General features: G+C 35.3%; 1 protein-coding gene across 3 annotated transcripts in view; it reads right to left on the bottom strand.

Annotated features, from left to right (window-relative positions):
- Positions 1–9,200: 9,200 nt before the first annotated feature.
- The window catches only part of Lim3 (Lim3 homeobox protein), a 204,060-nt gene continuing 197,418 nt past the window's right edge, over positions 9,201–15,842 (bottom strand). For all 3 annotated transcript variants that reach the window (XM_017631933.1, XM_017631998.1, XM_017632063.1), the window contains 3 exons: positions 14,686–14,837; positions 14,350–14,541; positions 9,201–10,024 (listed from right to left, as the gene is read on the bottom strand). In XM_017631933.1, the coding sequence (XP_017487422.1) occupies positions 9,831–10,024; positions 14,350–14,541; positions 14,686–14,837 (538 nt within the window). In that variant the 3' untranslated portion in view covers positions 9,201–9,830. The remainder of the gene's footprint in view (positions 10,025–14,349; positions 14,542–14,685; positions 14,838–15,842) is intronic.

Below are 15,842 nucleotides of genomic sequence, written 5' to 3'. Positions count from 1 at the left end.
TGCTTTTGTAGGGATAAAGCGATACCATGCAGGTATCGATACTTTTACTTGGAAGTAGTATCGTAAGAAAGTATCGATACCCGAAAAATATCGGATATAAAGTATCGATACCTACTCGTACCGGTACTTTTGGCTATGAAGGTATTCCGTATAAACTGGATTCAATTCAATTTTTTTAAGTAATAAATTAATCGTCCTCGGCGAATTCTAAGCTCCGAATAATGTGGGAACTGAAAATAAATAAAACAACATAACACAGCAAAACTATATGCTTAATGATGAATGGTATTTAACAGAGATAATTCCTTGAAAAAGTTTAGAAGAAGTTTATGTCGTTTAACCTTAGAACCGTGAGTTGAGCACTCAGTGTTCATATACATGTTTGATGTTGAATTTCGGGGGTGCGGGAAGTTCAATTTGATTTTTAATCATAGGCAGATATATCGTACCTTCGGTTATAAGTTGACAAAATATCTCTTATAGTAAAAAAGTAACGGTTTGTTATGGTGAGTTTTTGGAAAGCATAAATTTCCATACGAAATTTCTGGCGTTGAACAGTATAGTTTTTTCTAAGATAACTATTTTATTTTGCCATCCACGTTTTGTAGCCTATTCTTTTCTTCTTTGCTTATAGTTTTCATTAACAGACTAGTCTCCACCACCTTTAATATTGTCCGATAATGTTTTCAGCGCGAAGAATAATAGTATTACTATGTACGTTGGGCCGTGTATACGCCGCACAGTGTATCATTTCCATATTCTAGAAAAGATTAATTATATTATTTTATGTCGCCAAATTACAAAACAACGTCAAGAATGTTTTTAGAAATGCCTGATAAAGACGATACANTTATCCGCCACTATTCGATAAAGTTTGTATCTCAGTTTATTTGCCACTCCTCTTAGACTTTAAACAACACAATTTTAGCTGCTGGAAAGTGCAGGTTTTGATGAAATTTTCTTTTTTCTGGCCTACTGGGAATTTCATTTTCTTCGAGTAATTCATTTGCATTTTATCTCGACCGAGACAAATTCTTTTATTTTTGCTTTGAATAGAGAAAGCCTCATTCATTATATTTCCAATGGTATCCCATTTTTGTAAATAGAGCAAGAAATATTAACCTTATAACGGAATTTTGTTGACCTAACTTGACTTTTTTATCGATATTTTCCACGCCCATAATTAAAAAAAATATATATTTATTTGTAAGTCCATTTCTGTCAGTTTATAATTCCTTGTTATAGGGAAATTCTAAATATAAATTTTGGGCATTTTAGCCTTTGTAGTTAGTTAAATATTTCAGTTTTTGCATTTTTAAAAATTGTAGTTATATAATAGGGTGGCGTGACAGTAACTATAAATAACCAATTTTTTGTAAAAAGCTTCGCCTATCTTATAACGTACCTTGTGCAAAATTTCATTAATCTATCTTCAATAGTTTTCGAATTACAGAATTAAAAGCAGCTAGATGGGTCAAATCTTACACTGTGCGCCGGGCAGTGTTCTATTTTTGAAAAAAGGGGACACAATAAAACAAGAAGAGATAACGAAATAACTAATATAATGGCATTCAAAAATAGATGATTTAATTTTTTCCTTTTTTGGCCTGAGACCAGTATGCAATGAAGTTTTTAAAAAGTTTTAAATTGTTTTTAAAAAGTTTATTACAAGCTGTTTTTAGGTAAAAAAAGACAAAAACCCAAAAATTTTACTTTTGAAAGTAATTTTAAACGTATGTATAAATGGAATACCTTGACGTCAAGACCGACCTTCAAAAGAAAAATCTTTGGATTATTATTCTTTTGACTTAAGAACAGTGTGCAATAAACTTAAATGGATTTTTTGGTTTTTACGACCAAGGAAATGGATTCCCTGAGATGCAAGAATGGCAAAAATATCTGTTAAAAAATTTAATTTCATATTGGTTTCAGGAAAAAAATTAACATCTTAAATATTTGAAGGTCGCTCCCGTTTAAAACGCCATCAAGCACTGGGCGATTTATATTATGCAGGAAAAAATTCCGAAAGAAAATTCGTCTTAGTATCGGGTTTCGATACGAGTATTTTTTTCGATACCTACTCACTACTTGGTTCAAAAGTATCGATACCAAAATTGCTTGGTATCGAACGAAAAGTATCGAGTTTGTACTTGTATTTACTCGTATCGTTTCATCCCTATGCTTTTGAAAAATTCACTGTTTCAAAGAGCATGTTATGATTAAAACAAATTTAAACATATTGCGTTTGTTTCGTGGAGTGTGACTTTTTCTGTCCGATCTCGTCGCACTTGATATATATATCTGATGACCTACTTTCATTTGGTGTATGGATTGTCTGCTGCATTTAGCTGCTGCTTCAGACGTCATCTAAGTCAAAAATGAACCAATATTAAACGTGTGAATAGGCCGAAAGCTAATTTTTGTAAATGGGGCATACATGCTTTTACCACAGTTTCGGATTCTGTGGACAAAAATACGTAACTTTTGTCAGACACGCTTCTAAGGAATGGACTTCCGGTCTCTTTAACCTACTTCTGGTCGAAACCGGAAGTCGGTAATATGACCAAAAGATAGAGCATCTCCGACATGGTAGTTCATATTTTTCAGTTTTCCAATAAAACACTTTCCTCAACTTTAGAAGGGCTGGACGGGTGGTCTGGGAAACCCGGTACATGGGCGGTGGGAGTGGTTGTGGTTCGCTGATTTTTAAATCAACGTCTTTTAAGTTTCTACGAAGCATGCTTCGCGATTTCAAGCGCCTATCTGCATTGGTTTCGTTTTTGGCCACAGAAAGTGCTTATTTCAGGCATAGTGCGGTGGTTAGTTTACTATGAACCATATTATTTATAAAAGTGTAACATAATATATTTAACACGAAAAGCTTTGTGAATTTAAACAAAACAGATTTTTTTGGATGTACGATTTAAGCTGTGATCCACTGTAGATCATACGAAAATATTGGATTCATTCCCAATTCCCATTCCCAAGCCGCAGTGACTGGAATCAGGAAGATCTCGGGTTCTTGCAGGGCTTAACTGTCTTTACGGATGGGTGAAAGATGGAATGCGGAGTTGGTGCTGGGGTCTTCATTGAGCAATATAACCTAAAATTATCCTTCCGCCTACCAGACTATGCAAGCGTTTTCCAGGCCGAAACGTTTGCTCTTAAGGAGGCAGTAAGGTACATTAAAGACAATGTACCCGCGAGACCGCAAGTGAACATCCTCTCGGATATCCAAGCGGCTATTCAGGCACTTTCTTCTAAATCTGTTAGATCTCAGCTAGTGGATGAATGTATATATTTCTGACCAATAGGAAATTAACCTAATATGGGTCCCGGGACATCGGGGCATTTACGGAAACGAGGCAGCGGACGAACTAGCAAGGAGCGGCTCCGCACTGGATGTGTCCCACGCGGTGGACATGGGCGCCTCTCTCAGGGAGATTAAGACAAAAATTACCGAAATTTATCATTCTAAGGTCAGGAAGAGATGGAACTGCACAGGATCCTACAGAATTGCCCGGCAGTTCGGGGTGTCCTACGACCCACTCAAAACCAAAGCTCTCTTAGGAATGAGCAAAACAAATGCTTACAAACTTACTGCAGTGTGCACAGGGCACTGGCCCGTTAGGGTACATGCCGAAAGTATAGGACTGCCCTTTAATAGGTTCTGCCGCAGCTGCGATGACCCGGGCTCAAAAGAGACAGTCGAACACTTGCTGTGCGAGTGTCCAGGCCTCGCAACGATGAGGCTAAAGACACTCGGCAAACCATTCCTGCAGAATATTTCAGAGTGCAGCTGCCTCTCTCTGTATGACGTACTGAAATTTATTAAAGCCGCCAAATGGCTGTAGGTTGCACGAGTTGTGGAATCAAAATGGCAAACTTGCTAATTGCTTGTCACCTGAGTGACAATCCACTTAAACCAACCAACCAACCATTGGATTCATATTCTCACTTTTTTTTTTTTAAATCAAAGTGCAATTGCATTTTAATTTTTATCATGTAATAAAATTTATATAAATAAATTTAGAATGGTTCTAAGAAAAATAAATGTGAAGAACATTAACTCAATAATTTTAATGAATTTATTAATACACTAGAAGACTCAGCGAACTTCGTCCCGCCCAAAATTATTATTTTCTATTGAAACTTTTTGGTCCAACATTTTCACCAACAAATCACGTTTACGATTTTCATTGGCACACCGAAAATAAAATTTCGTAAAAGTGCTACGAAAATCTTTCGTAGCGTTGGTTTTTGTACAATGTACGAAAATTTCGTTCATAATACGAACAAATTTTTCACAACAAAACAAGATTTTACGAGCCATACGTAAATATAACGAAAGGACTTTCGTAAGGCATTTTTTCAGTACAATTTACGAAATCTTACGTTTATTTTACGAAACACATTCGTAAAGCACTGAACAAATCTCTGTACGAATAATTTTTTATATTGTAGGAAGGTATTCGTAATATTCACGTATGGTTTTAAAATTTACGAAATCTACATCTCTGTATTCGTACAATTTAGTTAATATGTTCGTATAAAGTACTAATGCAGAAACATGTTTTTAAAATTCGTACAACATACGAATATTTTCGTTCAATATGCTCAATTACCGGCAGTTCAATATTCCATCATAGTTTTTGTATCGCGTGTCATTGCCGAATTAATTGTTGGCTGCTGTGAAACGTATAATATAATTTTAAACGTTTTAAAAAGGGATTTGCTGGATAAAAAAACAATACAAAATTAAATATTAAAGCTGTGGATATACTATGCTTTTAAGCATACAATGTTTTTAACATCGCCTACGCTGCGCCTTGCGCTGCAATGTGGGACTTGATAAATAGGCAATTTCATCAGTTACCTATCAACGGCAAGCCTAAGCCAGGAGCACTACTTAATGTAATTAAAAGTAAGTACATGTATGACTTTTCACTGAAACTTGCTTTTCAGACGCCTTATAATTCTCCCTTAATTTATAGTCATCAAACAAACATCGATGAAGCTGCGAATCTGTCAAGTGCCTCTACATAAAAATATTATAATGTTTAAGAAAGTAAAACCAGTATTTTTTATATTCTTTCATATTTTATATCTTATTATATTTAGTTTTGTTGAGTCTCATAGTTTAACACTTTGCATCAATATACTTTATTGAATGAAGCCTAAGCAATAAAAAAATATGTAGTATAGAACCTATTCGTATGCATATAAATAAAAGACTTAAGTTTTATTACAGGTAAAATAACCTTTTTTATTAGTTCTAAACTAAAGTGTAATCAGAAAATTCTTCATCTTTCGTAGAACGTATGATTGCTTTTATTATTAACACTATAAAAAACATGACTAAAATTATAGCACAACACTTTCATTATATTTTAATCAATAATGTTAAGCATTTTTGCAAAACGTTTTGATAAACAAAAACGCTTAAAATTGACGATAAAAACAAAATAAAAGTGTTGTGTTATAATTCGTAATATGTTTTCTACAGTGTGGAGAATGAAAGCAAAATCGCACATTCTACGAAACAAGAGCAGATTTTACGAAAGTGATTTCGTTAAATATATGAATTATTTCTGTGCATCTGCTAAAATTATGGTTTGTTGGCGCCTTTAACCTAACGAAAGTTGTATGTATTATCCGATTTGCTGCTCTCCCGTGTTATTACGCTATCGATTCAGGGCTCTCTTGCAAATTTTTTGGGTTATTATACACTTTTCCAATAAAAATTTGCAGGCTCCTTTACAAATTAGTACTAACTATTTGTTACTATAGAAACTTAATATTGGAAAATCACATCCATTGGGCCAATCGTAATACAGGAGAGTTCGATATACTCAATGGTGCAACAGGTCGATTTAATCTGACAGTCACGGCAACTTTTTTTACTTGGCGATTTTTAGTAATAACTCGTCTCTAGCGCCACTTGACAACCTTTTTTGTAATAATTTTTCTCTTACCGTTACCAATAAATATTTTAAATATTAGCCAAATCGGATTATAAAAAAGATTTTTAGTAATAACTCAACTATTTACAGCACCAACTGACGGGTTAAATTGTGAAACTAAACCAGAAGAGACCCACTCAAACACTCAAAAAAATTTCGTTATAATCCGGACACACATTTAGGAGGATTTCACTCACAAACACACCTACAGAAGAATTATAAATACATTCAAATATAGCTTAAAGTCGGTACGTTTGTAGGCCCCACGCCCCTTTTCAAATAACCCCATTTTTCTCCGTGGGTATGGGCTTGATTTCATATACATACATACATATCTCCATACGAATTTCCAGTACTATACCATGAACACTTCCAGACATATGCAATATGAAAAATTCGGTTTGTATGGGAGGTGCATGCCCCCTTTTCCAATAGCTCCAATTTTTCTCCAAGAGTATGCGATTGGTTTTATATATCTCCAACCCAAGTTCCAGTATTCTACCATGAACATTTCCAGAGATATGTAGTATGTAAAATTCGGTTTGTATGGGAAGTACCACACCCCCTTTATGTATCGAGTTTTGTTTTAGTTTATAACCCTCCTTGGGGCGTGTGCGTCAGGTTTGCGAAATTTCAAAAAAATCGGTTTACGAGCTTTACGAACACAAAAAAAGGGCTTTCAAAATATATATTAGTATAGATATATATGTACGAATGTACGAAGATCACTAAAAAGGCTTTAGACTCCGCAACACTAATGCTATCTGACCTTTGCACCCTACAATTTGATATACCTCTGCTAAGATACGCATGAACATCCTTAATACATTTACAGTACGAGCGCTCTTTGTACAGTTATTTCAAAGTTTAAAGTCGACAAAAAGGGAATAGTTGTGTTTCCTAACTCTCAAGAAGTTCCAAGAATTTACCAGAAAGAGTTCCCGTACTCGGTTGTCTGGCAATGTAGGGGAACAATGGGAGAATAAAATCGGTCCTCTATTTTTCAGTAGTTCAAGATTTTACCCGAAGAATTTTTGCTGTTTTTCAATGTTGTCAAGCTGAACTGAAAGTTGAATAAGCAAAAACAAAGCTACATAAAGCATTTTCACTTTATTAAATATGTATATCGTTGCGAAGAAATGTCAAGTTTTGTAAACATTTTTGTTAAATTTCCTGTTCGTTTGCGTATAATTTAGCATATCGCCAAATGATAAAAAACAGCTTCTTCGTTTTCTTTTTTGGCGCTGTAATCGCCTAAGCGATTTTGTCCGAGTTCAACAAAGCACGACAGTGGTTTGGTCTTTCTACCGCAGTGGGTACCTCATTCTTCCTCTGTTACCACCAGCGTGTTATCGGTACCGACAAAATTGGTTTCTTTCTTAGGTATTCTAAGAACCTTTCAGTGACCCTCGTATATGTGAAAAAACATTACTATAATTCATTTTCTATTAACACGTCGACAATATTTGACTTTTACAAATATTTCAATATCACAAGTAAAAATTCCATAGCCTTCAGAACGAAGTCCATGTATTCCGGATTTACGCTAAATTTCCCCTATCTACGCCATTGCCTCGATGTATTATTTAGTAAAGTAGGTACTTACTGAAAATGACTGAAACNAATCAACTCAGCTCGACGTTCTGATCATATAAGTATACATTTTGATGGGTCTATCTCTTTTTGTTCTGGTACTTACAAACATCGGACCAAAGTTATAATACCATTTCATGCTCATGAAAGGTATAATAATGAGGAGTGTCTAATCAATATATGCACTTTATTTTACAGGAGGAGCGAAAGAAAAAAATTGTAGTAGTTAGTTTTCTAAATGTAGCGCATCTTGGCGATTACCAAAAAAGTTAAAAAAATTACCGAAATTGGAAATATCATATCGTTGNGGAAAAAAGCCCCTGCTTACGACAGTATTTGATACCTGCGCCGGGTATATAAAGTTCGGTTTCGCCCAAACTTATACCTCTTTACTTGCTTTTAATTATTTTCTTTTATAAATGGTACATAAATTTACGACTTAAAATAGTTATTTTTGTTAATAGCAATGAAATAAAACTGTATTAGGTTATAATTCTGTTTAAAACAATAAAATATATTTAAACTAAACAATTAAATCTTTTAACAATAAAAAATAATAAAAAAAGGTTGATAGAAAATGTGCTAAGTCCACATTAAAAGAATAAAATCTTAAAGGGAAAATGTGGTAAGTCTTAAAGAGCCTATAAGTCTGCAACAGCTTTATTTGGACGGTTTTTTGTCCCTCCTGAAAAAAAAAAAAAAAAAATGGACTTAGCACGTTTGCGAACTAAGCCAACGATATTTTTANGCCTTATTTAGGGTCTAGCTAAGAAATCTGTTAAAAATCTAATTCACTTAAAATCGATGATCGCGATAACCACTCAGCAGAAAATAAGATTATGATACATTTTTGGATAATGGGTATGGCGCCGCCCACTTATGACCACAAATGTGTAACTCAGTAACCGATTTATCAATTTCTACCAAACTCGGTGTACTTAATAAACCTGGTACGGAAAGGCAGNAAAAAAAAAAAAAATGGACTTAGCACGTTTGCGAACTAAGCCAACGATATTTTTATTCGACTTTTTCTTCTTATTTGGCGCTGTAACCGCCTAAGCGATTTTGGCCGAGTTCAACAAAGCACGCCAGACGTTTCTCTTCTGGGCCAACTGACGCCAATTGGAAATGCCAAGTGAAGTCAAGTCCTTCCCCATTTGGTCTTTCCAACGCAGTGGGGGCCTCCCTCTTCCTCTGCTACCAACAGCTGGTTCCGAGTTGAATATTTTTAGAGCTGGAGCGTCGGAGTCCATTCGAACGATATGGCCAATCCAGCGGAGCCGCTGTATTTTAATTCGCTGCACTTTGTCTATGTCGTTGTTAAGCTTATACAGCTCATCGGTCCAATGTCTGCGGTACTCCCCATCGCCAACGCGTTAAGGTCCGTAAATCTTCCGAAATATCTTTCTCTCGAATACTCCAAGAGCCACCTCATCGGATGTTGTCATTGTCCATGCTTCGGCGCCATATACCACCAACACGGTCATGATAAGTTACTTATAGAGTGTGATTTATTAGACACTCCTCAAATATAAGACGTATACTTTTTGTATAGATTTCTTTCGATTTTACCCTTTTTTATAAAGCAAGGAAGAGTGAAATAAATGCATTATTCTTAACAGTTTTTATTTTTTGTGTGTCAAATAGTTTTTAGGTAATCATGTAGATATATAAACATGACATCACTTTTTCGTAAATGATATTTACTAGTTTGTATAAAGCATATGTTTAATAAATAATTTGTCTATTCTCATTATGTTTAAATGCTTTCTATTTTACACGAATACCTAATGTTTACTTATATGTATGTACAATATTTACATTTACTATACTAATTGTTTTTTTTTATTGTTTCGAACAAATTGTAACACATTTTCCATGAAATTTATAAATGAATTAGAAATCTATTGACTCCATTTCATCGAGAAACAAATTAATTTTAATGATTTTTATAAAACTAAGTACGGCTTTTTGAGCAATTTTCTTTGTTTCATTACTTATATACAAAAACGTCCATTTTTAAATTCTACATACCTAAATACCTTCAAATCAATATTTTTAAGTTTGCCGCAAAATGTGAAAATTTACATAAATACATTCCATCAATCATATCATATCTATCAATTATTTAATACGAGCATGCGTAATAGCAAATAGTATTTAATGTTATAGGATTTTGTGTGCGAATTTGAATTGATGATCATTCTGTTTGGCTCGCCAGTAAGAGTAATTGCGCATTTGCAAGTACTTAAGCAGTATGCGTGTGTACGAGTATCAGTAATGAATGCCCGGTGTTTGTGAATTCGGATTCGAAGTGTTCCCTGAGTCGCCCAGCCAAGAGTCAGGACTTGGTGGAAAGTCAGGATAGCCCTGCTCTGGACTAGAATCATTGCTCAAATCCGATACTGCGCTGCCATGTACTCGATGTGCTTTCGACGCAGATATATTATTCGATGATGTGTTATGATCTGCAAGTGAAAAGGAAGTGTTATTGTAAATTAAGGAAATATTTGTTATTTTATGTTAAATTTATCGTAATAAACGTTTTTTAGAAGATTATTTATAGGTATGTTGGAAAGTAATATACTAGCTGGAAAGTTTCTGAAAGTGTTTGCCGGTTGGAAATTAAAGTCGATGTGTCTTATGTAGGTAAATCAATCAATCTGTCGCAACCTTGAAGCAAATGAAAGACAGAAAGGTGCTGCCCAGGCCTATATAGTACGATGGAAGGTAAACAAGTTCACGTAATGGAGGGGTTGGTCAGGGGAGGTGGAATTTTATATCTACCACTTCAAATCAATACGCCTAACTACTACGAATATTACGAGTTGCCGACTGAGGCGACTTTCTTTCACGTTGTTAAGAAAAAAAGTTTAAACTTGGCCCTGAAGCTGAATATTTAAAATAAAATAAGCTGAAAATATGGTAAGGCTTTGTGCACCCTTTTTTATTACCCATTTATATCTAACGTCAGCGCAAGAATGCTTACTGCCCTTCAGGAATATAGCACTTGAGTGTTCACGCGACTTTTTGGATGGAGATGGAGTTATGAACCGCATTGTTCCTTGAGATTAAACTTGTAGTGAGAAAAAGGTAAAGAAGCGCCGAACCTTGAAACCTGAAACCATCATTCTTATGAATATTTAAGCCAGTTTTAGCTCTTTCAGATTATTCCCCATTTCCAAAATTAAAAAAAAAAACTTAGAGATTCAATTAACCGCTTACAGTACTGATGCATCATTTGAAACAGTAAATAAAATGAAACCATCATGAAGAATCCCTGCGCTCAAAAGCAACATATTTATGTATGCCGACCTCAAAAAGCTCTCTGCCGTTGTGATGAAATTAAAGCCGAAGTGTTATGATCTTAGGCTCGCATAAGCTGGATAGCTGAGAAAAAACAATGAGGTAATAAGATGCAATTACCCTCTAAACAAATGCGATCTCGGAAAGTATAAGGTTCGGTTCCGCCCACGTGGCTGCTGGTTAACTTGCCTAGGCCTGCAAAATGAGCCCTTTGTAATACCAGAGATATCTCGAAAACTCCTACTCCTCTTTGAACCAGTTTGTGAATTAACGTGCTTCTTTAAGGAAAAATTTCCTAATACTGAGTTTGCAGGCAGCGAGCGGCACGTTTAACCTCTTCCAGGCCAGGGAAAGTGGTGCGAAAGTACCCTTTCATGCAACTCCGTCTGCTCTCTCGTTTACTGGTATGTTATAATGTCCTGGTAGCCACACCAGATGTAAAGCAAACTGCTCTATCATGCATTAAGGGATGCTTTGCTAGCGTTAGAAACTCCTTTTAAAGCTGCGGTCTTTTATAGATCAAAAGGATCTCCCAAATTTGCGCAACAAGGAGATTATCAAAGGGGCTCCTCTCCTCCACATATCCAGAAACATTTCATAGAGAAATGACCGAAGGAGAAGTTATGCATTTCCTTATAATTTTGTCAGCACCGTTTTTCACTAAGACGCTGATCATTGCTTAGCGACAGAAATAAATATTGACTTCATTACATGGTCAGAAGCATTTCTGCATCAGCATAGAGCAACTCATTTTTCTGTACTGGTTTCTTAGCAATGTATTCTAGGAGGGTCTTCTGTAGAGGATAAAGAGCAAGTATTTGAAAACGGTTAGAAATAACGAGAGGAATCCGAGAATTAATAATTTCGCTCCTTTGCCGCCGTCTCTGAATGGTTAGAGGTATGTACTACCACTCGATATGACCTAGGATCAATCCTCGGTCTGAGAAACATCCAAAACGATCACGGAAAAAGTTTTTGTTGAATAACAGCGGTCGCGCCAGGCAATACCAAACTTCCGAGTGTATTTCTGTTTTGAAAAAGTTTCTCATAAAAACGCATCTTCATTTACTTATTTATCAACATCAACACTGAACCACAAATTAGCGAAGACAAGTATTTATTTTTACAGGAGCTCCAGTTATGTATGTAGGCAATCATAATCTTCCTTTTTTCTCGATTTACAGCAGAAACATGAAATGTTGGACCAAAATTCAGAGGGTATTAATTCAGAGCTTCAGAGGGTAAGATTTGTTCTTGGTGTCGAACCACTCTGCATTCCTTTTTCCTAAGGGTATCTTTAACTATGTGGTGACCATATTCTCAAGCCAATCTATCACTTTTACTATTTTTACATATTGGGGTCTACACCTCCTTGGATCCTATAGCCCTGAGTACAGCTTTTCTATAAGCTAAGGTAGCACTGTCCTAGTCGAAAAAATGAACCCCACGACCTACCTAGTAAAGTCAATTCGGGTACGCTGAATTCAGTGGTGATAATAGTTTTTAAAGGTTAGGTCATTTAATCGAGAAATATCAAATACAAATTTTTACGCGAGACCCGTTTTGACTGAAATTTTACGATTTTCGATGACTCTGAAAATTGATAGTGGGAGGTATTTGGGTGCGAGGAATCTGAATTTGACATTATTTTTGCGGTCCGAAAAATATTTAGTAAAAAACTTCCAAAAATGACCAAATCCGGCCAAAAACGTTGATTTTGCATGGAAATAGCCCAAAATTTGTTGGAAATATATTTTGTTAAAATTTTTATTTTATTTAAAAAAAAATGCATAACTAAAGATTTCATCGCATCACTCATAAACAATTTTTGATTTTCAGCCAGAAATCCAAAATTTTGTATGGTAATTCGGTAATAAAGCTTGATGTTTTATTATACCATGTTCTGACCGACATCGAAAACATGTTTTCGTTGCTAAAACTGGTTTTCGACTTAAAACTTGTGTGTTTCGTCCATGTAAAATCTGTCAAACGAAAACTAGTTTTCGCTGAAAACTACTTGAAAACTCACGTTCCACTCATTCCAATCGGTGTCTTCACTAGTTTTTTTCGATTATTTATCGAAGTGGAAGTCATATTTTATCATCTTTAATAAGCCATTTCGGATTTATTGTTGGCTGGCAAAAGTAAAATAAGAATGAAAGTAAGAGGTTACTAATGAAAAGAAAATGAGGGAAAAGCATTTTGGTTTTGTTTTTGTGTAGTAAATCTGTAATCAGAGGATATAAGAAATGTCAACGAAAACACTAACAACCGGTGTGAACAGCCTTCAGCCCACAATATCAAAACACGTTTTCAAAGTGTTTTCGTTGTCGGTCAGAACATGGTATTAGAAGAAATTTGTTGGAATTTACAAGACGATAATGAAGATGAAGATGATTGAAAAATCAATTTGAATTTGAACAAAGAAAAAGGAAAAAAATTGATAAATATATTTGGTTATACATATTTTTTGGTCATTTCTACCAGTTTGATTGCCGCACCAGAGGCAAATTTTTTGACGTTTGCCTTTTTTCCACTCAAATATATAATCTAACCTAGTTTAAAGTTATTTCAATTTGAAATAGGTGTAATTACCATAAAAAATTTTGGAGTTTTTGCTCAAAACCGAAAAATTTTTTATGAGTGGTATATTTTTCTTTTCTGATTGCGATAAAATTTTCAGGAACGTATTTTTAACACAAATAAAAATGTTTTTGAAACAAATTTTGGGCCATTTCAATACAAAATTCAAAGTGTTTGGCCGTTTTCGATCCTTTTTGGATGTTTTTTGTCATGTTCGGATTCGGATTCCTCGCACCAAAAACTCTCCAATACGAAATTTTAAAGCAATCGAAAGTCGTAAAATTTAGCTCAAGAACGGGTTCGCTATAAAATATTGAATTTGATATTACTGGATTAAATACCTAACTAGAAAAATGACTAGCACCATTAAATTCAACGTACCCGAATGAATGAATTCTTCGTGCCATGCACATCGAATCTTAGCATGATCCTCTACCTAAAAAGTCTATCGATATGAACTTATTTGTTCCAAATTCAATGCCTTTTAGAGATGTGTACGCTCTTGTAGTTGAAGAACAGAAGTGTTATAATTTGCTTTGTTATGACCAACATACTCTATGTATAGCTAATCCGTTTATTATCACAAACAATAGTTTTGGTGATTATTTTTTTGTAGTATTCTAAGGCTGACAATTTCAGAAAAACGTTCATAATACTTAAATTGATATTGATAGGATAAATATTTTTAAATATAATTGTTTTAAATATAAGTGAGCAGCATTTTTAATACACCTTTTACTTAGTATATCATTCGTAACAAATGGTTAGTAAATAAATTGTTTGAGCTTTCTTTGCAAGATGTCTATAAAAAAATTATATTTCTGAAATGTTCTGATCGCAAGATTTTAAGATTGATTGGAGCAATTAGACATTTATTTGCGTTACGGTATGTAAAGCTGCTTACCTATATTTGTATAAACAATGTTATCGGGATATGAACCAAACGAGTGGTTGTGCCCCACTGGGGGTGGTGATCGACTAGTCGGGTATTGCGGTGGACTGGAACTACCGTGCAAATATGATCCTCTTATACTATGTGGTGAAGCACCTTCATCTAAACCTAGATTGACCGTACTGTAGCTATCGTTACTTAAATCTGTAGGAGAAAAATTTAAACAAAATCAACAATGTAGAAATAATACAATGTTGGTATGTATGTAAAAATATGTCACATATTATAACTAATATATACGTATAAGTATGAAAACTAAATAATAGTAATACAATTAGGTGTATTTACCGTGATGACTAAAACTGTCGTAATCTACTTTTAACTCGTCCTTATCGAGGAATTTTTCCGTACGCGGAGAGCAGCTTCCTTTCATTGATCTAAAATATTGGCTCCATCGCGTTCGGCCAGCATCCTTCTTCAGTCGTTTCTCCTTCGCTCTCCTGTAGTAAAAGTTATTAGCTTAAATTTTTTTTAGAGTTGGTTAATTACAAGACTATATAACAGAAGAAAATAAAGAAATGTAGCGGTGTTGTACCATATCATCTGATCTGGAGCCCGTATTCTATGATAAAGAAATAAGTGTGTCCAGTATGAAATATAGGAATATGCATAAGAGATAGTATAACGTCTTCCACTGCAGTGTCTTATGTAAAGACACTGGATTCTTCCGGACTGAACTTATTAGACGTGGTCAGTACTTGTTAGATCATGCTGGATGTTTGGAGTTTTCTCTGTCACCCGCATGAAAACGCCGCAGATGGACGACGCTACAAATTTCAATTTCTTCCCAGAGAAGTGCCGTCGTACAATTAGAAGCTCCCTCTTGGGGCCGCATAGCACGCTGGCCACCATTATGCTGTTTAGATCTGCTTGAAAGACGCTGCAATGGCCCGGTAAGCGAAAATTGAGGTTTAGCGCGAGTTAGTCAGAGCAAATCCCGCTACACACTCTTTTGTTAAGCTTGGAACCATCTGTATATATGTGGTCCCTTCCCATTCCTTCCTCTCTAGGACTCTTGTGGAGAATTTATTGTCTAAACAGAGTAGAGGAGTGGTATAATCTATCTGTTGTAGATTATCCGGTAGAGTTTCAAGTACTTTTGCGTGCCCGAATCTGAGATCTCTGCACGGCTGGATTGTATTTAACCTGGCAGCACTGCAGCCGGCCCGAAATTTGTCGTAGAGACCCACAGGTGGAAGATTTAACATTATTTCCAGAGATTTGGTGGGTGTAGAGGGCAGTGCTCACGTGACGAGCATGGCAGCCGTCCTCTGCATACGTTCCACCTTAGCTCTGCACAAGGTGTTGTTTAACGCAGGCCACCATACGGTGACCCCATAGAAAAGGATGGGTCTTATCACAGCTGTGTACATCCAGTGTACTATAAGTGGTTTTATTCTCCATTTTTGGCTATAGCCGCCTTACAGGCATACAGCGCGATATTG

This window comes from Rhagoletis zephyria, unplaced genomic scaffold, assembly GCF_001687245.7.
Source record: "Rhagoletis zephyria isolate East Lansing unplaced genomic scaffold, Rhagoletis_zephyria_1.1 Rzeph_scaffold_00005, whole genome shotgun sequence".
Lineage (NCBI taxonomy): Eukaryota > Metazoa > Arthropoda > Insecta > Diptera > Tephritidae > Rhagoletis > Rhagoletis zephyria.
Note: the sequence above shows the minus strand (reverse complement) of the source record. Positions and strands in the feature narration are given on the sequence as shown.